The sequence below is a fragment of the Larimichthys crocea genome, chromosome XI (genome assembly GCF_000972845.2).
Source record: "Larimichthys crocea isolate SSNF chromosome XI, L_crocea_2.0, whole genome shotgun sequence".
Classification (NCBI taxonomy): domain Eukaryota; kingdom Metazoa; phylum Chordata; class Actinopteri; family Sciaenidae; genus Larimichthys; species Larimichthys crocea.
In genome coordinates, this window is record NC_040021.1 from 7,862,142 (window position 1) to 7,888,815 (window position 26,674).

Below are 26,674 nucleotides of genomic sequence, written 5' to 3' on the forward strand. Positions count from 1 at the left end.
AAGCATTTTGTCCTTTGCAATTCATTTTCAGCGTGGGCAGCCTTTCTTGGAACTTTGCCGCTACCTCTGACATTTTAAGGCCATTATGTAGTGCAACACAAAGCCTCATACCACCAACCGGCACATGTGTGCCATAGGCAGAAAAAAACAAACCCAGCTCATTCAGTCAGGACTGAGGAAGTCAAACCAAGAACTGAGGCCAACCTTTAGGTGCTGAAAGATATATAATACCATGAATGGATGAACCAGTTTTTTCAATGAGTCAACTGAGCTGGCTGTTACATGAAATTTGTTGTATGTAAATTTGCTAACACTTGTCGCAGAGCAAACAGAAAGAGCAGCTGAAGCAGAAATAATAACTGAGGAAAGCTGATGTGGCATCTGACTGCATATAGTTTTGTCTAGATGCTGAGAAATGCTGAAATATTCTAGACAATGTTTTTTTTTTTTTTAATGCCAAGGCAAACCTACAAAAATAGCTGTGTGAGAAAGGTCTACTGCGGATCATTTCCCTCTGGGGCAGGGCACAAAATGTCCTGAATCCGTACACCTCTCATGTGGAAAAACATTATCCACTTTGCCAAATTGTCTCCACACCTTTGTCTGGGTCTCACTCTTCATCTCACTCGGTCTGCACCTCTACATTCGGCTTTCCAAGTGACACACACCCATTCTCTCTCTCTCTCTCTCTCTCTTTGTGTTTTAACACGTCAACATGTAAAAGCAGGACAGACATTCCTGAGCATGCAAATGAGTGCAAGTTAAACCAAAGGCATAGATAAACACTGAGGAGCGTCAACAATGATTACTATCACTCAGTTATTTACCAAAGCCAAACACTGAGAACATCCCATTAATAAAAGAAAGCTCTACGGCAAGATTTCCAAAGACTATCTTCCCGTGGGTCTGCCAGTCATTAGCGATAAGAAAATCAATTGTTGTCTAATTACCTACACATTATGCTTAGCTGTTTCAAAGGAAAGGCACTATGTCTTGTTCTTTAACACCTGAATGTATTGTATTTCAAATCAAATGTGATCTACCTATATACCACTCTGATCAATCGCAGTAATTAGACAATGTGTCTTGCTAATAATTTGATTATGTCAGCCTGTTGATTGTGGTCATGCATGCTTTACCAGGTCAATCACAAACATAAAAAATATTGGTTTTTGCTATAACAGCCATACTTACACCCCAGAGTGCACTTGGATGGAAGCAGTGCTCAGCGGGATGCCAAACGAGCCCGTCTCAATTGCGTCATCATGATAAGGTGTGACTCTACCGAGACCCTCCGGTTCAGTAAACAGATCAATATGGGGGATGCTGTAATCCTGAAGAGAGGGGGAAACAAACACAGAAATGATCAGCCGTGGTTTATACTTATCATCCTTTGTAGTGCGACCAAGAAAGACCCCGGTAAGTTTTCACTTACTGTGTTCTTAAAGTGTCTGGACTGAATATCAAAAAAGCAATATTACATATTAGCTATGTTTCAGAGGGACATGTGAGGTGACGCTAATGTAGGTATTAAGATACTGCAGGTCAAATGAGGTCAAAGTATTTATCCAGGGCGCTCACCGAGACAGCAAGTCGGATAGAGCCAATTATCATTGGTGGATCGCTTCGTGGCTCTGTCTCCTGCCCAGGTTCTGCCCACATATTTGTCAATTCAATGCCTCCCTCCTCCAAAGCGATGGTGCGTCCTTGGAAGTCAGGCTTCTCGTACAGCACCCAGCTATAGTCAAAACAAACAAAAACACGCCGTCGTCATGTGACAGAAACAGATGATTATATGTTGGGTGAAAAAAAGGACCGGGATAAATATAAGTGGTATAAAAATGGAGTCTTACATCAATGCTTGAACAATTTAGGAATACGTTTTGGCTTTCTTACAAAAAGTTAGACGAGAAGATCGATACCACTCTAGTTGTTTACACGTCAGTGTTACAAGAAGTTATGTAGTGGACTATTTTTTCGGCCAAGCACAATAACTTTGAGAAGTTTCTGCTTACACTGGGAACAAGACTTCAGTAAGTTACTGCTCCCTGGCAAGAGATTAGAGATTTAGATTTTGTGCTGGACCAGCTGTTTCCCCATGTTTTCAGTTTAAACAGGCTGTATATTTAATGCCACAAAAGCATGAAAGAATTTTCCAAAATGTTGAACATTTGCTTTAAAGATGTATATCAATGTACAATAAATGCTGTAACGATCCCGTGTTCCCGAGAGCTTCATAGAAATTCAGCTTGGATGTTTTGTTTTGGTGACTAATATTGAATGTACACAAACTGCTTGCTGCCAAGAAAACACCACAAACTGTGACAAATCTGGGAGCTTTACCAGGCAAAAATAAATAAAAATAAAATCAATACGTACCATCCTCTAACAACCATCACAGATATGAGATGTGAGAGCTGCAGGGAAGTCGCATCTGCGAGATCCCTGTAAATCTCATATGGCTGGCCGCTGAATTGCGCTTTCTCAAACAACACCATCTGTGTGGAGACATGAACGGCGGTGTCATGAAGAGAAATTATAATAAACAGCAAAATGCATTGCATTGATTCACTGAATGCTGAGAGGGACCTCATAGTGTGGCTCTTTCATTTCTTACTCTTGTATGCCTGCAGTAAAACCAGATTTATGGGCAGGCACACGATCACTTGAACCACCCGAGTGTACTGTTAATATGCATGGTATATATAATGCATCACTTCAACATAAATAATACATTTTTAGTTTATGGGGCAACAGAATATTGTATTTTTTTGTGAATAATGAACAAAAACTGTCTGTCTTATGTAAGCACAGCTGAAACTGGATATAGTCTGAATTAAAATGATGTGGCAGCAAGAACCAAGACAATCTTGAAGGGGACGGGGGAATTTCTCTCTTTCTTGCACACAACTGGGAAACAAACTACTATTACTTTGTGCCATAATGAAGAAACACAAATTTAACACTGCGTTGGCAGCACTGAATTCCGTGATTGTAATCACATCCAGCTGAACATTTTGCACTCAAATGTTTTTTTAATGCTTTGTTTACCCCCAAGTACACCATATGAAAAGCAGATGTTTCCAAAGAACAGAGAGTTGTCTGTGCAGATTCAGATTCCTCTCCCCACAAGATTCCATCTTGTTTCGATTCAACAGTACGAGGGCAAAAGTTGTGCCTACTGTACCTTTCCAGGGCGCTTGTGAAATCCCTTAGCAGTTCTTATCTGGAAAGAAAAAGCACAGAATTATCACTGCGACAAAGACTGTGCAGGAAAGGGCTAATCAGCATGTTGGTGCACCAGCTCTGTGCCTGTTGAATGTCTTGACCTTTTAAGTTTACTTCCAGGGACACAGTCGATCCCTGGAGACTACGCTATTTGGAATTTGTATTCAAGCACACGCTGCTGCAAGCATAGCAAGCAGGAAAAAAGTGTATCTTAATGCAGAACTCTGGCAAATTAGGCGTCAGGCGAGCTGTCAACTGTAGCAACTAAGAAGCTTACTTGTCTGTAACAATTTTAATTATTGATTGAGGATTTAAGGAATTAATTAAGAAGAAATGCCAACTGCTATCGTTTTCTTAGTCTTCCTTGACAGTAAAGTGAATAACTTTGGGGTTTTGACTTTTAATCAGACCAACCGAGGAATTGCAAATATGTAAACTTGGGTTTTGGTGATTGTGATGTAAATTGTTACTGAGCAGCAGAGCATGTTTAAATTCTAAAAAATGCTTGATATTATTATTTTACAGGTCCCTAATCATAATTTCCAAAACACTGTGAAATAATTCAATAAATCAACTAATAAATTTAATTATTTTAACTTGTGGATTCTGTTTGCAACTGAACACACACAAATGTCAAATTTGTCTCCAGGCAAACATACAATTCAACATATTTGGCGAACAAAACTTTCTGATGATAAATTGCTACAGGATAAAGCTACCCTTTCAAAGAAATTCCTTGTTGCCTATAAATAGTATAAATGACATTGTTTTTACCAATTATATGTAAATGAATGGAAAACTGAGATCATGCAAAGTAAAGCAATAAGTCAGAAGTTGCAGCCGCAAACATGGTGCAGTCATTTTTACCATCCCAAACTACATCAAAGAGACCAGCGGGACAAAAGATCCACTGTTGTGTGGCCTGAGAAGCTTCTGTACTAGCAATGATACCTGATACCGAAATGCAAATAAAGTTTTGTTAAATAACAAAAACAAACAAGTGAACTTTTCAATAAAGACCGTAGGCCATGCAGCTCTACGAGAAATTCAGGATCTAAATAGTTTCCAGCTCACCTGGCAACGCAGCAAGCGATCTAATCTCATACACATGCACTTCAAAGAGATACACAGCTTTACTTTCGTGATACTAAATCGTTAGGGGTTTAATTGTCTGTATACTGCACATTTACCTTTTTAGTAAGTATCTTCTGTGGCTTAGCCAGAGGCTGCTTCAGCTCAGGGAGTGGTGGGTGTGTGGTTGAAAGATTCCCAGGAAAAGATGGAGGATCAGGAAGAACACGACCTGGTTTCACAGCCCTGTCTGGTTCATCTCCACTGGCTGGAGTTGACATTTTTCCAATAACCTGAGGCATAAACTGAAAACCATCAGGTGAGTATAAAAGTTTGGGCAAGTTTCTTGTGCTGATCTGCTGTACTGCAATGACGTTTGCTGTCAGACATGTTAAAAAGAGCTTGGCTCTAAAAGTATTTCCTTTCATTAAACTATAAAATCACTGACTGGTGATTTTATAACTTTTTTTTTTTGTCTGTGTTATGAGAACGTCTTTCATTCATATCATTTTTAGCTGTTGAAAGTAACATACAGAAAAACTAACCTCGGTTTTGACTTGTTCTTGTCCTTGTGTGCTCTGCTCTGGTTTCGCTGGTTCTCGGGGGAGGTACTTCTCTAAATAGTCCGGCAGCTTGATGTCGTTAAAAGAGGGAAACGGAAGGCCTGAGTCACTGACCACAGCCTCCACAGCCTGGGTTTCCTCTCTGTTCCTCGTGGCAGAACTCTGCTTGGATAGTGCATCTTTGATTGGAGCTGTGGCAGTCGGGCTTGGCGGGGGCGGCTGGGATAAAGGTGAAGGGCTTGTTTGGGGGGACTCACTCGGTGACACTTCCCCAGAGTTTGTGTTTTCTGCCTGTGTTTGATTTCTCTTCCCTCTGATGGAGGAGTTGAGGTTGCTGAAGACACAGCTTCCCTCCAAGCGAGACTTCACCTTGATCTGCTCATCCTTCTCTTCCTTAACATCATCCTCATCTTTGACGGGGGTCTTTTCCCTGGTGAGGCGAGAGTGGACGTCCAGACTACTGAGCAGAATACTCCTGTCTGCCAAACTAGCCCTGGCAGGTTTAATGCCAGATTTTTTTGTCTCCGAGTGCTGGAGCTTGGCTAACATGCTTGGTGTTGTGTCTACGGTGAACTTCTGTTTCCTCAACCCGAATTTAAACTCCTCAGGGTCAAACGTCTTCTCAAAGCGGTCCTCCTTGATTGCAGGCATTGCAAATGGCGGCTGAGGTGGCCGGAGTATGTTGTGTTTACGTGGTGGGAGGGAGAATGGGGCGCAAAGTTTCTTGATTTTCTCAACGAAATCTTCATCATCTAGGTCACCAGACGTGTCCAGAAGATTGCTCTCACTTCCAGCAGAGCTAAGCTTGGGAACTGGGGCTTTAAGTTTCCGCTTGGGGAAGTCCAAATCCAGCCAGCTTGAAGGGGTGTCTTGCCGTGCAGAATCATCTTTACTTAGTCCCCGCGGCAAATGGAACTTCTTCATGGATGAACGCTGGATTGTGTCTGGGATCAGCTTATTAACCTCTGGTGAAGCGGGCGCTTTTGGAGTTCGACTCGGCTTGTTATCGAGCGGTTCCTTTGTGATTGTGCGCGGCTGTGGATGTGAGGAGATATCACCATTAGCAACCGGTGAAAGTTCATTCTTTGGGGAATGGGATGTTTTCTCAGCTGTCTTCTCCACATTAACTGTGGTGCTGAAAGCGGCGCTATCACCCGACTGCTGTGCTATTTTTTCTGCACCCTTGAGTGAAGTGATATCATTTGCACTCTCTGTATTTTTTGATACATCGCATTGTGGGAGTCTAGGTGTGAGTTTCACAACATCGCCTGAGATTTTGACTTCTGATTCGACAGCTGAACCTTTTTTCCCATCATCCTGCCCTGCTACCTTACTGCTCACAGATTTAGAGACAGAAATGGAAGCAGACTCTTTAACAGATAATTCTTTCTCTGCCACCGTGTCACACTGTGCAATTATTGGTGCTTGAGTGTCATTAGCAGCTTTTAGAGTCATTTCCTTAACTGCTATAGTTGCTTTGGTGATAGGCCTTGTACTGGAGAGCTCGCCCTCATCAGCTCCATGTGTACATGAGTCATCCGGTGTATTCTCTGTTTTTTCCACAAATACAGAATCAGGCTGTGTTTCTGCTGTAATCACTGACTCAGTTCTTGTTTCAGGGCTTCCTGTAGACTTTGCTTGCAGCTCAGTAGGCACATTTGTTGATGCCTCTCCCTTCGAAAGCTCTTTATCACTCTTAGTCCCACTCACAGCCTCGTTAGCCTGGGCAATGGAACAAACAGCAGCTTTGTGTATGTGTGTAGTCGTCGTCTCTTTGACATGTTGTGTTTGAGCAGGGAGATCTAATGGTGTCTTTTCTGAGGACTCAGTGGCTTGTTCTGGTTGGCTGGCTTCTGGTTTTCTTTCATCCTTAACCGTCCAAGTCTTTTCTTTTCTTTCAGCATTCTGTCTTTCGTCATCCATGGCAACACACCCCCTTGTCCCCGAAACCTTGACCGTTGTGGTATTTTTATCCGATTGGAGGAGCTGCTGCGATGTCTCTTTGCTCTTCTTGTCAGACTGATTTATTTTTTCACACTCCACTTTTTCTAATTTGTTCACTTCTTTACTCTCAGTATCATTTATTAGTTCTGTGTCCTTGTGTTGGGGTTGCTGTGTTTTCTCTGTGTCCTTTTTATTGGATTCCTTTAATTCCCCTGCACTTCTTGGTTCAAACTGCATTGACAGTTCTTTATCTAATTTGTGACCTTTAACTGGTGGCTCTTGATCCGAAGGAGTTTTCTCAATAGGCTGTTCAACCACAGCTGAGGGGATGGAGGCTGGAGTTTCTCTGCTGTCTTTGGAGGCCTTTTCACTCTCTCCCTGTGTAAATAAGAGGCTGTCCCCCCCTGCTTTTTCCTCCTTTTGGGGAAAAATAACTGGATCTTTGTCAATAGGCATCTTTGTTCCATTGCTACAAGCAGCAGGATCAGGTTCAACCTTGATGACAGATGGTTCAGACTCCTGGCTGTTACATGGCTTATCAATATTCTCCTTTTTAAATGAAGAATCTGACTGTTTCTTCTGTTTGTCTGGATCATGTTTTGGAAATGTTTGCTGTTTGGTATCAGGCACAGACTGTTCTTTGGATTTATTTCCTTGGACTTTATTCGACGGTAATGAGACTTTCTCTGTGAGTTGTTTGGAGGGAGTCCCTTTTCTATCATGCACCTGTTCTTGTTTCACAGCAGTGAGCGCTGGCTTACTTGTTGAGCAATCTGGTTTATTTTCACTATTTGGGCTGATTGGACTGGTTGGTTCTTTATTTTTTCTTTTTTTAGAGCGGGAGCCTGCTCTGCTAGGGCCTTTGGACTGTTGGCTATTATTATTGATTACTTCTGCAGAATCATTTGTCCTTTTAGCTGGAACTTTTGTTTCAGCATTGCCCGGTTTCGTACCCTGATCTGCAGTTTTTGACTCCAATGCTTCCTTTGTTTTGCAGTCTGTTGGCTGTTCTTTAGGAATGGAAATCTTTCCTGCTACATCAGTGGTATCTTGTCTATCTGGTTTTAGTGTTATCTTAAATGATGCGTTTGTTTGCGTCTGCTCATCAGTATCCCGTTTACCCTGATTGTCCAGTTCTGGTGACTTTGATGCAACAACTGCCACAGACGACATGGATTTCTGAGACATTCCTTTCATTCCTGGCTTTGTAGGCAAAGCTGTCCGTTCATCTCTTGTAAAGGTCTCTGTAAAATTCCTCACTCTGTCCTTGATTGGGATCGGCCTCTCCCTTGTGAGTGACGAGCTAGACTTTGTCGCGTCATAACGTTCGGCTGATCTTGACCTCTGTTCTGATAACACAAAATCTGCTTTCAGCCTCTCCGTGGCGTTCCTAACTGGAGAAACATCGGCACTCCTTGGGGCTTGGAAAGTCTTTTTGTCGGCCTCCCTTGCAGGACGCTCAAAGAGGTTGATTTTATCTTTGATCCGGCCAGCGACTGGTTTAGGCTCCTCATCTATTTTCTTCAAGTCATGTAGTCTGTGAGTGATAAGAGGTAAAAGTTTGAATTTAAACAAACATTTGAAAAAAACAAACAGGTCATTTTTGACTCACGTATGAAACTTGCTCAACTGCCTGCATGTACCACAGACAAAGGTGAGTTTAATATTAATCGGACCAATATTGTTGGTTAACGTTATCTGTACTTTGCAGTGTCACTCTTAAAGCACAACCCTATGTGTTTTATGACTCACACCATTGTTTCATGGTAGATACACTTGTCAGGTTCCACCCATAGCAGCTAACGTACATTCCCTGTTTTTACAGTAAGGTCATGTAGAGAATAGTTTGTCTGCTAAAGTTGAAGGTACACTACTTGTAAAATTTAACTTTTCTTCCCAACAATGGAGTATTGTATGTGGAATACATTGTTGGAAGACTTTACCCTTTATGGAAATATGATAAGTCACTTATTAATTAAAAAAACACAACCGGTTCTCTGGCTATATTTAACCAATCATATTTAGACTTACCTTGCATCAGTCTTTGTTTTGGGCGTATCCTTTGTTTCATTTTTGGTTTCCTTTAATGCTGACTTAAAATCCTGGGCGTCTCTCTCTGGACTTTGCTTTGGGTTCAAAGGCACGTTTTTTGTAAAAAGCTTCACCTCACTTCGAGAAACCTTAATACTCCTGCGTTTGGACTCTGGTGTCTCTGTCTTCCTTTCCACTTTGTAAAGACTGTCATCGTCCTCCATGTCTGCGTTCCCATCAACAACAGATGCCAGACTGGTTGCAGTGACCGAGCTTGAATCTTGGTAATTGCCCCACTGCCTGGCTGTTTCAGAACAGGAAGTCTTAATCTCCCCTTCAGATGAGGCCTGAGAGGTTGGGTTGCACTTGGAGGAGGAGTTAACAGTTGACTCTCCCATTTGAGTCTTTGGACTTTTGCCCTCAGGACTGGTCACTGAGTTATCTGATGTAGGATATCCCTCTGGGAGAGGTTCAGCATTGGCAGGTATTTTTTCTTGGGGGCTGTTGCCTCCATCTCCCTGAGAGTTCTTCCTGACTTTCCTTCTAGCTGCATTTTTACGCCCCATGTTGTCTGCGTCTGTTTGTTCAGGTTCAGGCTCGAATTGTGAGTGTTTGCGTGATTTTAGTGACACTCCCACTAGAGCACTGTAATAACTGTCTGTACCAACAGCAGGCCTTGCATTTGTCCTTTTGTTCTCTGCACTTGAAGTTGAGCTCTCTAGTGAATCAAAACTCTGTGATGACTTTGTTTTGGGGAGTACCTTTAGGCTTTTTGTAACTTTGGTGCGGACAACTTCCTGTCCAGCACGGGTGTCTTTGCCGCATTGAAACACACTGGTCTCCTCCAGGTACACATGGAGCCTCTTGCCTGTCTGGGCCTGTGTTTCCCTCTGGGCCTGAGGCTGAGTGTGGGCCTGGTCAGAGTCCCATACCACTCCCTGCTCAGAAAAGGAAGAGTGATGTGTCAGATGACTGGCATTCTTCTCAGGATTCCCGCTCGCTGAAGTACCGTTGCTGCTCTCCTCCCTCTCCTTGCCCTGCCCTATTCTCTCCTTCCTGCTCTCCACAAACTCCTCCTCTCTTGGACCTCCTTCTGGTCTCTCAGTGCTGCTCACAACCGAGCCGTCTCTGTGGGCAGACTGCGTGGCGTCCTTCTCTTCACAGGGAAAAATGTCTCTTGAGAAACCAAGTTGATTGGGATTGGAGCTCTGTTCCTTCTCCTCCTCCCACTGTTGTTCCCTCACAATGTCCTCTTCTTCTGACTTAAGAGTCTCATCGATAGATGTAGAGTCATTCTCAGTAGGACTACTTGGACCCTTTCCCCTCCACGGAGAGAACCAGCTGCCGATACGACCCAAGACCCCGGTACTTGGCTGCTCCTCGGGGCTCTCAGACTAAAGCAAAGCAGAAAAACAACTTCAATAAATGCCTGCTTACACGTGCAGTTACAGTTAACAAACATGCATGATTTCACATGAATATGTGCAAACCTTAGGTGAGATGACAGCAGCTACACATGGTAGTGCAAATACCATAAACTACCTATGAACAAAGGAAGGGAGTGCAGGCTTGGGAAAGTAAATATAAGTGTGGACTGTTTGTTCATGGACATTAGTATGGCCATGCATCTCTCAGCATAGCAAAGACATGCATGAGTGCTTATAACCTGTAAGCTTACCGTAGAAAATACCATATCATTCAGATTCTTTATGTAGGTTGTGAACATGATTTTTGCTTTAGAACAAAAACTCCTAAAGAGCATAAAACAAACACAAAATCATTCCACCAGGATAAACAACAGAAAGAGAAAAGCAGATCATTAAAAAAAAAAAAAAGATTTCTGCCTTAGCAAAGTGATCGATCCATCCATAAGTCTCTAACTTTCCCTATAACAGTAATTTCAAGCTCAACTCACCCTTAATTAGACTGAGAAGAAAAGTTTTCGTCCTACTCCACAAACATAAGCAGCTGTCAGCCTCTGCAGCAGAGGATCTCCGCTAAGATGCATGTCTGCTGATGACCATGATGCGTTTAGTCCTGTTTGCATCAGTAAAGCATCACAACTGTACTGTGCTGAGTGCGTGACATCGAGGATATAGACTCTGCTGAAGTTCTGCCCCTCCAGCGCAGCGCACAAAGCCCGGTGCTAAAAAATGATGCCTTCAAGTGCTCCTCGTAAACTTCACACACGAGTGTCACTACGAAGCCGGTTAGTCAGCAAGTGTTAAAACCACTGGACTGCAGTGTTAGTCTGACTGATGGAAGACAAGATGTTTAGCTGTATAAGTGGTTTACAACAGCAGTGATTGTGGATATTTTAAAGTATTCTTATTATTCTTCTTCTTCTTATTATTATTATTATTATTACTTCTGAGCTAAGACTGTAAAACGTTAAACCATACATCAAATGTCTTAATTGTATCCAAAGTGACTTTAAATAAGTTCTTCAGCCATGAAGATAAAACAGCTTCATTTAGAAACAACAAGAGAGAACGTCACATCAGGGGATTCAAGGGGATAGTGCATGGATCTCTAAAACACTTGCATGATAAGGCAGACCAAAACTAATCTCTATCTAACTGCTTTCTAATATTTTGACGTAAACCGAGAACAAATCTAAATGTATGTCTTAGATTTAGATTTGGATTTAACATTTAGATTTAACATTTATATTTAACATTTAGATTTAGATTTAGATTTAACATTTAGATTTAGATTTATCATTCAGGTGTAACATTTAACATTTGGATTTAAATATTTAAAATATCTCTAAGTTGACAAATATTGTTGTAAATTTGCAAAAAAGTGACTGTCAAAAATTCACACCAGTTTTTTTAAGCTAAATGTGACAAAATGTTGCTGTTATTTTCAGCATGAGCCGCTTTACAAACGGCACCCCATATAAAACGCTTTGCAGAAACTAGATCAGTCGTATCCAAAGCACGGTCAGGCAGACCAAAAGGGACCACGCCATCAGATGATCAATACATCAAGCTTAGTTCTCTGTGAGATAGAAGATGTGCACAGTTTCTGCTGCCTTGATATCAACGGGAAGCTCGATCCACTATTGTGGAACCAAAACAGCACACAGATTCAGTTTTGTTCAATGGTTTGTGGGCCCTCTTTGTAGTGAGGTACTCCACTCACTACAAAGAGGGCCCAAGCAGAGCAGAGCTCAGTGGACCAGCTAGTCTCATTACAATCACACTGATGCTCAGGGTTAGTTTGTTTGTCATGAATGAGATGTGACTTGAAAATGGATAACAGAATAAATTACAGCTTGTACGGGCTAGAACTGTTGTGATACTATGTCCACACTCCTGTGTTCAACATGTGGAAATGAGTGGGGGAGTTATGTTTCTGTTGGCTGCTCTCATTTTTGTCAGTACAGCAGGAAGGATACAGCTTAGACTAAAGACATATTCCAGCATCTGACACTTACTGTTACCTGCATGGATCTTGTTTGAAATACAAATATCATGTTATGTATGTTTGTGCATACATGGATTCTAGTGTTGCTGCCAGTACATACAGTGGGATCTAAAAGGCTAAAAGATATTCTTCATTTGTTTCAATTGTGATACAATATTTTTATTACAAATAATAATATCAGATTACAATTTCAGTACAGTTAAAAATGTAGGCACATGCATTTCAGAATATCTATTTTATTCTATAAAATGTATTAAAATGTAAGAAGTGTATCCATTTAATAGGTAATCTCAAAGCCATATTCACAATAATGTAGTGATGTGTTGACTGAGTTCTGAAACTGTGATGCTGAAGCAATGAGAACAATTGAGACAATTGACATCACTTATCAAGAAGGGGACCTAAGGTCAAACACTCAGGGCTCAGTTATAGCTTTTCACAATGAGCTCTATTTACTGATGAATCCAAGATGACAGTAACAGAAGAGTGTATGTAAAGAGACAAAACAGAAGAGAGAATGCTATCAAACCCGCAGTGAAACATTGTGGTGGGAAGATTTAAGTCTGTTAGAGCTTCGTCTACTCTGGGGTTAGATACCTGAACTGACTACACCCTGAGCAAGGAGAAGTATCACTCCATTCTTCAGACAAGAGACATGCTACACCCTGTAATTTGCATCCCTGTGGAGAAGCACTAGTATATACATATTACTGCGGTGTACTGTACTTGTTCTAATTACAATTACTAAGTAGCACAGTCAAGGCTTCACTCCAAAAAGAACACCTGTTTCATAGATTCATTAAATCTGAATGAATCTAATATATTAAATTAGAGTACACTGGATTATGCAAGAATCTAAATGTTGACACACATCAGCTTCAAGTATCAAAGTATGACTCTGGCTGTCAAATATGTGAGACACTTGCAAGACCTCAGGCTGCACATGTTCAAATCTGATCTTGACGGATTTTTTTAATCATTTCAACAGAGCACAAAGAACAAGTTGACTCATAGAGTTCAGAAATTCGGACGCCGTGTCTCAGTAAACAAAAGTAACCTGATGCTTGTTTTGCCAGCTAAATTATTAAATGTAAATGTAAATGTAAACATGAGAGAAATGTTCCTCCCTAACTCCAAATAATCCAAAATAAACTCACAAAGTATGTCTGTTATTTCTCAGATAGACCACATAAACACTTTGTATTGTAACACTGCTGCCCTGAATATGCTGAATCACTATGCAAAGGTGGGCACGGAGTTCAATTTTCCTACATTTAGTTTAGTCACTTAAAGGCAGCAAAAGGGGGCCGTGTCCAAACAAACTTTTCCAGGGGAAATGACGCAGCCTGTGTGGGTTTGAGAGCCGGTTCAATTCAGTTTTTGGCTTTCCAAAATCTGCATGCCCTTGTTTCGCTTGGCGGGCAGCTCAAGTCAGTCTTTCCATCAGCCCCTTACTGCTAGGAAAGTCTGGGAATTTAACCCTTTAACTGCTTTTGGTCAGACATGCTCATTGTTTCGACTTTTAAAATGAAATAAAAGGAACTAGAAATAAAAGTACACAGAGTAAACAATGCCTGGAGATGTAAGGTGTGGCCCGACTGAAAAGTCATGTTCTTGTCGGTTATTAATTCTGACATTTAAAGATCGGGTTGATACAAAATAATCTTATTTGCATAGTTTTAAGGTCAAAGTCTAACAGGTTTCTACATAGGCCCCCCAGAGCTCCATAAAACCTAAACAAACTGGTGGCCCTTTTGCTTTGCAGCGTATCCAGGCAGCCTTGTCCTCAAAACACTCCAACGACCGAAAAAAACCCACAACAGCCCCAGTTAATTTCTTTACAAGCACGTCACTAGAGACTAGAGACAGATCTTACCATGATTACAGAGTTTCCTGACTTCTCACCAGCCAGACGCAGCCCCGCTTTCAATGGAGTCGCTCAGTGCGCCGCCGGCTCTGTGCGGTAACCCGTCCCTCCTCGGCCAGTCAGAGCAGAGGAGTCTTCACCTGCGCGACCTAATTAATATTTAGTGCGCTCTAAATATGAGAATATATCCAGGGTAACTAACGCCTCATTGTGAATGCTGCTTTAGAAGTGTTTCTTTTTTTCCCACATGGTAATGAGCTATGAGGTAGATGAGGAATCTGCCCTGGCCAGGTAACACAGCCAGGGGCTTTTTTAAGCACCATGACACAGCAGGCAGGTTTTATTGTGCAACTGTGTCAGGTACACAAACAACCACACTACAGATACAGACTGTGGTTGTTAGGTTACAGGGTTTTCGAGGACTACTTACCCTGAAGAATCCCCATCTGACTGAAGTTCTCACGCTTAAAATCAGTGCTAAAGGCCACTCTTAGACCCCCCAAAACATTTCTCTGTGTGAACACAACAAAACACCACTAACCTGCATCACATGCACAAACACTGCCTGTGTATCTGAGTCTTTCCCATGACTTATTAATGTGTCAGTGAAGTTGAAACCTGTCTCATTCTCTCACCTACTAAAAGATTTACACACTTGCCTTTATTATTTCAAAGCAAAATGCATAGGGGTGGGGTGGGGGGGATAAACAGAATGTTTGCCGGGAGCATAATTTATAATTTATGCATTTTCATGCATTTACAATATGACAGTTGGTGCACTTATCTGTGCCAATGTGTTGGAGAGGAGGCAGCATGTGAACATGAACAGAACTTATTACGATTGTCACTCAAAGAAGTGGACGTCCAGTTTTACTGGTTTGGAGATAATTAAAAAAGAAGAGTACACATTTTAAAATGCCACCATTCATTCTCTTCACCTCTGTTGACACCACTAATTAAGCTGGATTTGTAAAGATTAGCTCTAAAGAGCAAATGTGGAGGTTGACTCACACGTTCTGGAGACTGTTAATACAATATGCGGTGAGTTATCTACTTGCTGTAGCCGCCGTGAGTCGTTTTTACAGTGCTGTACTGTCATATTCATACAGTTACAGACATGCTTACCTGGCAGCTGCTCACTGCTCTCCTTTTGTTATACTCAGTGGTTCCACTGGAGGCGTGTTTAAACAGATGCTCTCTTGTTGTTCAAGTAGAGAAGAGTTAGTCATCCTCTGTATCCACCCAGATTTTCCTTTGCTTTGTGAGACGTTTGAATCGGGAGGCTGCTTGGGCCAATCCTCTGAAGTTAGCAGGAGAATATATTTTGAGTTTTATTGTGCCACAAAAAGAAGTTTTTCAAGTGCAGCTCTTCAGCAAGATTAGTCTTATGTTTCAGTGATTTTTCTTCTACAGACCTTTCAAATAGTCCTGTAAGACCACTTTGGAACAATAATGAGGCATCTAGATGAAATTTACCAGTCCATATAGAAAATGCTCCTCAGTGCAGCAATTCAAAGACACATGGATGATTGTGTTAAGGTAGAAACAGTCAGAAAACTGAGAGCTGTTTTTAAATGGATCATTAAACTAAACTAGTCTGATGAGCGTGTTCAAAACTTTTAAATCACTTCAATAAATGGTCTTAACACTTTCAGGCTTTAGGCTTGAAGAAAGATTAAGAAAGATTAAAAGATATGAAGAGGCTTCGATCCTTGTGCAGTTTGGCACAGTGAGTTATCAGCTGTGTATTTATATTGCACATCTTATAACTTCTCCTAGACCTTTCACCAACGTTGAAGTAGGTCCTGGAGAGAAAGAGCTCTAATTCTCAGACAACAACAACATGCAGTCATCATGTTGGAGGTAACCCTGAGCCTTAAACAAGTACTGCCTGAAAATAATTTATTGGCATTGAATGGGATTTGTTCGTTTGCATGAGTCACATAGCTGACACCGAAGTGGATAATAAGCAGCTCATGTAGGATCAGAGCTCCGTGATACTAAGGAGGAGGCGTTTATCTTCAATCCATTCCTTCTTCATTCATTCATTCCTCCTATTGTCTTGCTGTATAACATTCCCCCTTTCTCATAGTATCGCAGCATGTGGTCGAACGCCATCAAATAGGCTCTTGTTTTCTTGCAACTGAATATGTAATTATCCTTCTACTGACATTGTATTTTTACCACCCACCAGATCCTAAAGAATCTTCTACATAAATGCCAGTGTTTACCCTCCCTTCTCCCTTCTCCTCCCTCTGAGCTTCTTCCCTGCTGCTGCTCATTTGTTCAAGCGAGTCAACTGTCTACCACATGCCTTGAGAGACCGCCTTGGGGTATTTAGGAGAAAGAGCAAATGGCAGATTTGGTGTTGAATTGATATAACTCCATTGCCCCACCCACTGGTTGTTGATGCTCACTACAGGGAGGCAAACCCCTGCAGTCCAAAGCAGAATTGGAAAAGAGCTTAACTACTGTGGCATGTGGAGCCCAAAACTCACAGCAAGTCAGTCCTGCATATTTGAATACATTTATAGGAGGCCATATGGATGCATACCAAACAACTCGTCTTTGGGATTGCCAGTGGACACAATTTGATTGAACACCCCCTCATTCAGAAGAAAAATGTGATTCACTGTTGCTCCCTCTTTCATCGCCAAGTCCAACATCACCACAGCAACCATCTCCACTGATGTGTAAATGGTTTTATTTTGAAGTTCTACCATTCTACCAGAGATCTGTGCATTTCAATTAACAATGTTTAGATTACATAACTTCAGACCTTATCTTCCCACTCAACTGCCCGAACTCTGCCCTTACTTCAGAGCTAAATGCACCCTGACTGTGCTCTAAAGCCCCAGAAGCTGTTATTTTAACCTTTGCTGATCTTATACATTCAACTGAATAACACTTTCAAGCATCCTTTTTTATTTTTTTACTTTAGTAAGTATGGTGATATTTATGCTATGTGATGTAGAGGATGCATGTAGCAAGACAAGAGAAAGAAAATGAGAAAATGAACTATGGTTTATGTAATACTATGCAAGTTTTATAGATGATCTGTCATACTTCTCACCATGTCACTTGCCATGATATTTAATTAATCAGAAAATAATTAATTGCAACTTTTTTCTTTTAAAAAAAAAGTGATAATCCACTAAACTAATTCAAGAATAACATCTTCCTGCTGGAGAGTGACTGATCAAATTGCCAAAAAACTTCCCTGTAAATGGTCCTACTGAGTTAACTAATCACATTTGTTTAGCCTGGTCCCAATTACCCCTCTTTTAACGAACACGAGAGATGTCAGCAGAGAAAAGAGGAGTGTTGTGTTGGGTGTTTTCCCTGACACGTGGAGAAAAGATCTAATAGGGGGTGTTTGTCAAGATCTTACAGACTGCTTTGGTCGAGCCTTAATGTTTGATAGACTCTTTGGCGTTCCAAGCACACCCGTTCACCAGCTAAATATACGTGAATGTAAGTGACGGTAATGTTCCTTTGCATAATCACCACCTGATATGGCTCAAAGTCATTTCATTTGTTTTGCCTGCAAAGCAGACGTCTACATGAATAAAGACAGAAATAAGTAGCTCAAACTGTTCGTATGTCTTGTGACTGAGCACTTTTATAAAATCTCCTCAAACATTGAAGCTGTTCATATCAGTACTGACTGATTCTGCTACACTGTCATCGCAGTAAGAGAAAAAATAAATATTTAAAGTTACATGAATTTTGCATTTATTGTTTTATTGCGCAACACATTTATTTATTTATTTATGCATCCAGCAGACATGACACAACATCAGTATTTATTTATAGTTGTAATTCTTGCCATCTGGCAAGCTCAATGCTCATTCTCCTTACGGCTCTGGGAAATCTTTAGCTCTTGAGCTGCTAAATGCTCAGTTCTGTTCACCAGATGTTTTTTTGGTAACATACAGAGAATTCATCTGATTTTTTTTTATTTACTGGGAACTGCCACCTGTTGCAGCGAGAGTGAACCAAACCAGTCAATATTTATTATCGCCATTTCAAATTCTAGTTATTACCTATGACAAGGTTGACAAAAGTGCCCTAACCATCATACAATGTTAGAAAATGCAACAACACACCAGTATTGCGTTGGATTTCAAAACCATTTAGGCTTTATTCGGTCAATCATGTTTAATCTGAGAGACTACAAAAAGGATTCACATTGTCATCAGGTCTCAACCCTGTCAAAGAATGTTTGTTTTTGTGCTACTAATTACACAGTTGAAGTAGATGTCACCTTTTCTAATAGAGCTATAGCTTTTCATGTCTCTTGACCTGTTGGAGAGATAATGCCCATTGTCCAGAATTGCACAAGATAACAAGACAGCAGTAATAGCAGAATGAATTGTACAAAGCATTTTTCCCTAGTATCACCACTACCCTCTGAGTCTTCTATTTAGAAACCATCTAATCCCCATGCAGCAGCATCCAATTCAGAGGAGCACTGCACTCGAAAAGTGAAAAGTACAATTTACAACCCAAATCTATCCCAAGGAAGAAATGTCACTTGGAATTGTGGTCCATCGTTTTTGCTCTGAATGTCACTGAAAAGGCTGAAAATACTCCAGGTAGGTGTATGTCAGGTGTGTGAATATTACTGTAATAATATTACAATACCACTTCATGCCTCTAATCTCTTTGTAGAAACAGCCTTAGTGGGAGTCGCAGTGGGCATCCTGAGAGTGAGATTGGCGCTCCAATATGACAGACGGCTCATACAGCAGATCATCCTCTCCGAGTGTTGAACTGTGCTCCAAGTTCACAAAGTTAGGGATGTTGAAGTGGGAAAAGAAGGCACATTCTCTGTCTGTCTTACTCTCTTCTATTAGTCCATTGAGGGGTTGTTGCCCCTCAGCTTCCTCAACATCCTCTTCCATCTCTTCCATCCTCGAGGAGCTGACACCTCTCGGTGGGTTGCAGGACCCCTGCTGTGCTCGGGCCCCGGAGTGCTTCCGAGCTCTCTCATCTTCAGGTTTTAGCTTCCCCTGACCTTGATCCTCCTCATTGATGTAAAAATGAAAATATGAACGAGACTCTGATAATAAAGGACGTGAGAATGCTTTGTCGTTTTCTTCCCCTGGGCCATCGATGTCTACCAGACAGCTCCCTGGTCGATGACGCTTTTCAGCACAGTCTGGGTTTCTGTGGGGTAAAGAAAAGATTATTCAGGCTGCAGCAGGAAAATGAAACAATTAGGTGCTTTTCTTGTCAATTTTGACCTATAGCTGAGCACTGAACAATTACACAATTACTGAAGATTTCTTTTCATCTTTTTGTGTCTGTGTCTGGGAAAGAATACTAAAAATCATCCCAGCACCCTTTACTGAAATAACATCGAGTGGAAATGGCATATAACCAGGCAACAGGTTTCTCATTTCAGCTTGGCTTAACCTGAGTGCTGTCAGTTATCTCTCCAAAATTCCCACTGCTGATCTTCAATAGCATTGTGCCTTTGGCAATATGAAGCTCACCTCAAAGTCAGATATCAGCTGATTGATCTTTTTTTTAACTTTTGGGTGAACTCCTGTCAGAACGGCAACTCATTACAGTCCTTTTTGCCCTTGCACACAGTGTTTACCCTTGAGTTTTGAAAGCTGATCCAGCAGAGATGAGAAACGTGGAAGCTGAATTGCTTAAGCTCTCCTCGCTTCTGAAAGGGTCCCCACAGGGCTAGATGTCAAAGGCTTTAGGCTGCTATTATACTCACTCTTGATGCGGCGCTCCTGTCTTAGTGAGCAGAGTTAATACAAAGAACATGAAAATGACAAACACGGCGAGCCCGACCCAGAAGCCGATGACGATGGAGTCTGAAATGTCAGAGGAGACAGAATCTTATTAGAGGAAACTGTCCTGATAATTAAACCCACCACTCTCCTCCTCCCTCTCCTCTCTATTTGTGATTTTAATTTATCTCAGGGGCCCTCTCTGCCTATTTGTCTGTATATTTGATGATGGTCAACAGTATCTGCCTTGTTCATTAATACTGGAATATAAAACCCCAGTTCAGAGGCTGCATAAATTATTGTTGTGAGGCCATTTGTTTATTGTAGAATGGCTGGTGCATGTCTCTCTACAGCTGCAGCAATAAAGATAATGCAGGGCTAATGAATGACTGTTAATGAAAAGTAAAGGTCTCCTTGTCTGCTTATACACACAGTGTGCACTGAAAGGTACGCACACACACACCTACACACGCGTGCGCACACACGCACGCACACACACACACACACACACACACACACTAAATACACAAAGCATACTGCTCAGTTATATGCACATCTTACATCTGTGCGCTTTGAGTCCTTCAAAGGACACGGGCTCCTCATCGTCGTAATACTCATACTGCCACACGTAGTCACTGCGACGCGCGCTGGTTTGGCTCCGGTTGTGGAAATCCGACATTTCCAAACGATGTCACGTACCCTGACAACAGAAAACAAATGAAATCAATCCCGAGTGGACTCTAAATGAATTTCAAATAGCCATAATGGCCATAAAGTTTACAAACCAGCCCCAACCTCCACGGATGTGAAAACCTCTCTGTGTTGTTGGAAACAAATCTACAGCCTGTGAGAATCCCACGCACAACTCCTCGATGTTATGTCCGTCTTCTGGAATTGAACAACGTGCCAAAAAGGTGACACAAAGCAGGGAAATCCATCTCTTGCCAGTTACGCAAAAACTCCATCCATTCTCCTGTAAGTCCTGTGAGAAGAAGAGAGGCAGAGCAGCCTCCTGGCGAGTTGTTCAGTGCGCATCGCCGTCATCCAGCATCCTCTATACCGCTGGCTCACTCACTCTGAGATACTGAGATCACCCTGAAAGAAAAAAAAAAACATGCTCATTTTAATCAGTGTGGCTGGGGGCTGAGATGCTGCTCTCATCCAATACACGACGAGGTGTTTCCAATTCAGATGGTACTATTGGGGGAGGTCTTTCTGTAATGGAACAATGTATGTAGCAGGTTGGGCTTCAGTATGTGTGGTGTAAATATTAATATAAAATAAGTATGTTTAAATATTTGACATAAATATTTGACATATTTATATAGAATACAATCAAGACATTTAGTATAAGGGTGTATTTGGACTGGGGCTGTTTTCTTTACACTCAATGTTGGGTGGACAGAGAGTCTGTGACCATAACTGTACAAAAGCATACACACCATTCCAAAAATAAGAGAGTGAACCACAAAGAGATAATAATGTTGAAATGCAGGGACAGAAACCCAGCCTGCCAATCACAGACAACCTTCTACCTCCACTCTCAAATCCATGCTTACATTAAACATTAAATACATTATGCATGATTAATACTACAGTGACACACCACTTTATTTGGGAGATAAGTATGCACTGTACATATTTGTCCATTTGGAGTGGATTCATTAGCATTCTGTGCGCAGACCCACAGAAACCACTTAGATGCAGCTGCATTAGGACAGTATCAAGCAGGAAGATTTACCATTACTTTGACTCTGTTGTCTGTTAGCTGTCCATTCAGTCAGATTGTATCCTTCCTGTGGTAACTACCCGTGTACCAGTGTACTAAGTCGTAACTGTGTGCTAAAGTTAAAATATATTATATAGTATATGTATATGGAGTGAAACATCTGCAAAGCCAGTAGAATAAATGAGTGTATAATAAAAATCTTCCTATGATTTTAACTGTTGGTAACTCTTTATAATACAGGTAAAGAAGTCTGTGGATGCCGTTAGGGTTTCCTGGGGCAGTACCCAGGAGGTGAAGTGGCACCTCTCCAGCTACCAATTCAAACTTGTTACTGTGGTCCATGCTGGACTTGAACAGACCACCTTCCGGGTCCCAAGCCAAGTCCCTGATTTGATGCAGGAAGTTCCATGAATTTCTGTTTGTTCACCACAAACAAATGATCAAGTTACATTACATTATAGACCAGAGCTCACTTATTTGAGGCATAAATAGATATGCGACCAGCTGGGTTACAGTTATATAAAAGTTAATTTCAGACTCCTGTAATTACTCCGCCTCTCGGAAAGCAGATCCGTACAGCTTGTGTAACTCCAGCTGATGTAGAAATCCAGCTCAACCCAACTCAGTGCATGTCTATTAACATTCAGTGATTATTAGTAGGTATGCAGCAAATTTTCATGGTACATTTCACATCATGCTTCAGTTAACTATATAATTTGTACCCTCATTGTGGGGTGTGTTATGAAACGATTTCTCAAAATATGTCCAACCACACTTTAAAATAAAGCCATTTTATTGCAAAGTCATCCCAGTCAAATTTCATAACATCAACAGTGAGTCTGGGAGCAATATTTTAGCGAGGTCACTCTCACAAAAGCTTTCCATGGCCGTTCATAAAATGTTCAAATAACATGCTACTGCCAGTTCAAAGCCTATCCAGCCAAATCTGTTTCAGCAATCACTGATGACATTTCAGCTATGCTTTCAGGTTTAGTGATAAGTTTTGTGAAAACAGTACAGTTGCTATAATTATCCACCCACGAGTCTCTTGAGGACGTACATATCTAAATGGCTCTTGCCATTTTAGCGAAGGCGTGGGACAAACTCATTTTTAATGCACTGAGCACAATTTGACAATGTGCGGTTGTGTATGCTTGAGATTGAAAATGCTTATTAAAACACTAAAATGCCACCTCACGTAAATGCCCTATTTTCCTCCTTTGATAAATCATCATTCAGGCAACACGCTTTATTAGTAGCCCTGCATTACTTTAATTTCTGAAGTACCTCTTAAGCAGATCCACTAAAGGCGGCCATTCAATTATCGGTCCTCCATGGTGAATTTTCCCGCATCATAAAATGTAAATTCATCTGAAGGATCACAAATGTGTCACATACATTCAAATCTTGGTGCTATTAGTTCCTCTTGTACTTGAGCTGCTGTTATTTTTGTGGCTATCACCAGAGGATTTTAAAGAACTTAGCAACATTTACATGGTCTCTCTAGTCTCTTTGCTGCTCAGCTGGAGATCTTGCTTAGATGAAGCTGTGCCATATAGAAACAATATAAGATATTGTAATATGAGCTAGTGTACTCTACAGCAGATATCACCCTTGAGGCCCAGGCCTTCAGAAAAGAAAAAAAATATATATATATATACATTATGAAATGATGAATCATAAATGTTACACAGTAATAAATGCAAACAAATGTTATTACTAGATAACACGTTTGCTCATTCTGTTAATAGCTAGATAGGCGAAAAGGCTACATCAGTTTCCAGTATTACATCTCCTATTTATCTGAAGAGCAATAATTCATATTTCAGTGATAGCAACTAGTTTCTCAAAGCCGTCCCACTGGGATCACTTCGTCCTATTATTTTATGGGCTGTTGCTTTGTACTTTAGTCACCACGGTCATGGAGAGATGATATGCTGTGCTGTTTTCACAGTGAATGTTGAAAGGGCTTTGCTCAAAAGAAAAGTGTCCACTGATAGCTGACAGCTAAATGGTTTAAAGTACGTGTCAGTGAGGAGTGGAAACTCTTTGTGCCACCAACACAGCTGATAAAAAAATCATTCTCTGTGCAGTTTTTTCACCTCTGCCCTCAGACTTCTGTAGCAGTTAAGCCTATACAGTAAGGACTGAAAGAACATGTACTCAGAAAGTACTCATTGCAGAAAACTGTCCCTTGTGACTGTTATACAACTGTATATTATACCATTAGACTCTAATTCAGTGGTTCTTAACCTGGGTTCGATCAAACCCTAGGGGTTCGGTGAGTCGGTCTCAGGGGTTCGGTGGAGCCTCCGCCCTGGAATTTTTTATACCATTTGTTACAACATATCTTTGTGAGCAATGGTTTTCGAGGATGCTGGACATAAAAACTAAGAAAAGGAACAGACTTTGCTGTGAAAATGACATGAGACTGGCACTTGCCAAGGTGAAGCCACGCATATCTGAACTGGTCTCTCAAAGGCAACAGCAGAAGTCACACTGAGGTAAGTTGTTGTGAGTTCATGCACTGTGTTGGTTTTGTTATTTGAACAAGGTGATGTTAATGCACGGTTCATTTTGTGCACCAGTAAAAAAAAATCATATTTTATTTTTTACTAAAGAAGGGTTCGGTGAATGAGCATATGAAACTGGTGGGGTTCAGTACCTCCAACAAGGTTAAGAACCACTGCTCTAATTAGTCATGCTTTGGTTGAAGTGGAGCTCATTTTGAACTTGTAAATGCCTCTGTAAGTAATCTGCTGATTATTTTTTTCATTAATGAATTGATGATTGGTTTGTAAAAAAATCAGGAAACAATGAGAAATGGTGCCACATGTCCAAAATGATAACCCTAACCCAATGCTTTGTCCAACCAGTAATACAAATCTCAACATACGACAAGATGTTTGTGAAGCTTTGAAGTTATGCAGCAGCATTATCATTCATTCGGAGTTGTGTTTCTTTTCACCTAGTGAATGCAAACCCACAATTCAGTCTCTTCATTTTTCTTTTTCTCTGAGGGAAACCTCTGGCTTTTTAGCTTTCAAAGGCTCCTCTATGTTTACTCAGCTATAGTCGTTAACTGTGTCAGTGTGTTGTTTGGTGTTGAGCAGGTAGTCTACACTGGGTTTTTAGAGCTTTGTGAATCCGAGCAGTAAAGTTGTAGTCCAGACAGCTAAACAATGAATTGGAACTCATTATAAAGCTCCACAAGCCCGAGGGGAGCTGCAGATTTAAATAATTCTCTGTCAGTTCATAAACACCTTTCAGAATGTTTTAACTTTGTCATTTCATACTATTATTGTTAAAATGCTCATCATAGCTTCAAAGTCTTGTGTAGGATTTAGTGGCTACTAACAGTGTAGTTTCTGATTGCGACCCCTTCGCTTCACCGTCCTTGCATGAAGAAGAATCTATGGAGTTAGTAGTAGTATAAAGGTTTAACATTGTGACGACATCTGACGTCACCCACAGGTTTCTAAAGTGTCATTGTGAAGGGCACTTTAGAAACCGGGGCAGCTGTGGCTCACAGGCAGAGCGGTTCGATCCCTGGTCTGCATGTCGAAGTGTCCTTGGGCAAGACACTGAACCCCAAATTGCTCCCGAAGGCTGTGCCATCGGTGTGTGATTGTGTATGAATGGTTAGATCCACAAACTGATGAGCAGTTGGCACTTTGCATGGTAGCCAATGCCATCAGTGTATGAATGTGTGTGAATGGAGTGAATGAGATATGTAGTGTAGAGCGCTTTGAGTGGTCGGAAGACTAGAAAGGTGCTATATAAGTACAGTCCATTTACCATTTACCATTTGAAGGTCAAAATCGGTGGTGCTGGCTGACATCATGTTGGCAGGTCCTGCCTCTGCTGCCTCCAATTCCTCTAATCTAAAAATGGGCACAGGGTCTGAGATGGGCTGAATGAAGAGTGGGTGCTTGCACAAGCTGAATCTGTAACAGCATCCACCATTCATTCAAAGCAGCCACACTGTTAATTATGCATATTTTAAGCCTTAATATTTAAATTCAGCTTCAATACAGCTGTCAAGAACGGGGAAATTAGCTACAGAAACCAAAACTGTATTTTGTAAACATGTTTATTTCTGCTGTAAAGATTGACATTTTAAAAAGGCAAATTTATAGAGATTGACTGTAGCCAGCCTTTTGAGGAACTGACAGTTTTGGCACTTCCACATTGGCTTTGATTCGAGAATTATAAAGGCTGCCTCTTTGAAAAACCTGAAAGTGTTTGGTTTGTCCGTTCTGGTCTACTGTACATGGCAGACTCAGTGGAATAGGAAATGCAGCGTCTGTAGATATAAAAGTCTCAATCTAAGGCAACAAAATCATAATGATTATTTTTTTTAGGTAATTACATATTAATAAAGACATAGGTATACATATTAAATAGGGCTCCCTAATTCTTACACAGACAAGTTATGTTTTGTTCCTTAGCCTTAGGTAATAGATTTTTAATTTGTGTTGTGTTTTTCTAATCAAACACTAGTATTTATAGTGTAAAATTTCAGATTTAAAATGTCATCTTTATTTACCTTGTAAGCCACTTCAGGCAATGTTATGTTCTTAAATTTATCTTGTTCTAATTTAACTTTGAAATAGGTTGTTACGCTTGTGAAGAATATCATTACATTCTAAATAGCAGGTTTCAGTGCATGTCTGAGAGAGGACCAGTGTGACTTGAATAAGTCCCCGACTTAAGATCCGTTGTAATGATCATCCTCTTTATCAATATTTGATGTTCAGCATATCTCTGACGTTCCTTGAAACACAGAGCTCAAATAGATGTAAGTTGAGATTCGAATCTCTCCCTGAAGAGCCTGTAGACCTCTGATGCATGTAAATAACCCTGACCACTACATGCTGCACTCTCTGACTCACCACTGCGGCTTCTTTGGGGTTTGGGTTGTTTTTTGATTGAGATTTTGCTCCAGACCTATCAGCTAAACACAGAACCCCAAACAAAGACACAAAAATCCAATGACGGACGCATAAAAGAAACACTGTGTGTGTCCAGCACTTCTACAGGTCAATGTTTCCAG

The 26,674-nt window shown here is 41.0% G+C and overlaps 2 protein-coding genes across 4 annotated transcripts in view; both read right to left on the reverse strand.

The window, feature by feature from the left end:
- Window positions 1-14,397, reverse strand: part of LOC104926775 (beta/gamma crystallin domain-containing protein 1) — a 27,176-nt gene extending 12,779 nt beyond the window's left edge. Inside the window, exons 1-9 of one of the 3 annotated variants that reach the window (XM_027283911.1) lie at window positions 10,753-10,956; window positions 10,516-10,588; window positions 8,838-10,231; window positions 4,845-8,343; window positions 4,419-4,592; window positions 3,188-3,226; window positions 2,380-2,498; window positions 1,582-1,738; window positions 1,195-1,334 (exon numbers count right to left, since the gene is read on the reverse strand). In XM_027283911.1, the coding sequence (XP_027139712.1) occupies window positions 1,195-1,334; window positions 1,582-1,738; window positions 2,380-2,498; window positions 3,188-3,226; window positions 4,419-4,592; window positions 4,845-8,343; window positions 8,838-10,231; window positions 10,516-10,563 (5,570 nt within the window). In that variant the 5' untranslated portion in view covers window positions 10,564-10,588; window positions 10,753-10,956. Of the gene's footprint in view, window positions 1-1,194; window positions 1,335-1,581; window positions 1,739-2,379; window positions 2,499-3,187; window positions 3,227-4,418; window positions 4,605-4,844; window positions 8,344-8,837; window positions 10,232-10,515; window positions 10,589-10,752; window positions 10,957-14,145 lie in introns of those variants that run through there. The other 2 variants (XM_027283910.1, XM_027283912.1) reach the window with 2 other exon arrangements.
- Window positions 14,398-17,904: 3,507 nt separating this feature from the next.
- LOC104926774 (melanocortin-2 receptor accessory protein 2A) lies at window positions 17,905-20,970 on the reverse strand. The gene is made up of 4 exons (XM_027284423.1): window positions 20,685-20,970; window positions 20,451-20,589; window positions 19,874-19,973; window positions 17,905-19,308 (listed from the first exon to the last, which is right to left on the reverse strand). The coding sequence occupies exons 2-4, from the start codon at window positions 20,566-20,568 to the stop codon at window positions 18,819-18,821; spliced, it is 708 nt and encodes a 235-aa protein (XP_027140224.1). The 5' UTR covers window positions 20,569-20,589; window positions 20,685-20,970; the 3' UTR covers window positions 17,905-18,818.
- Between the last annotated feature and the right edge of the window lie 5,704 nt (window positions 20,971-26,674).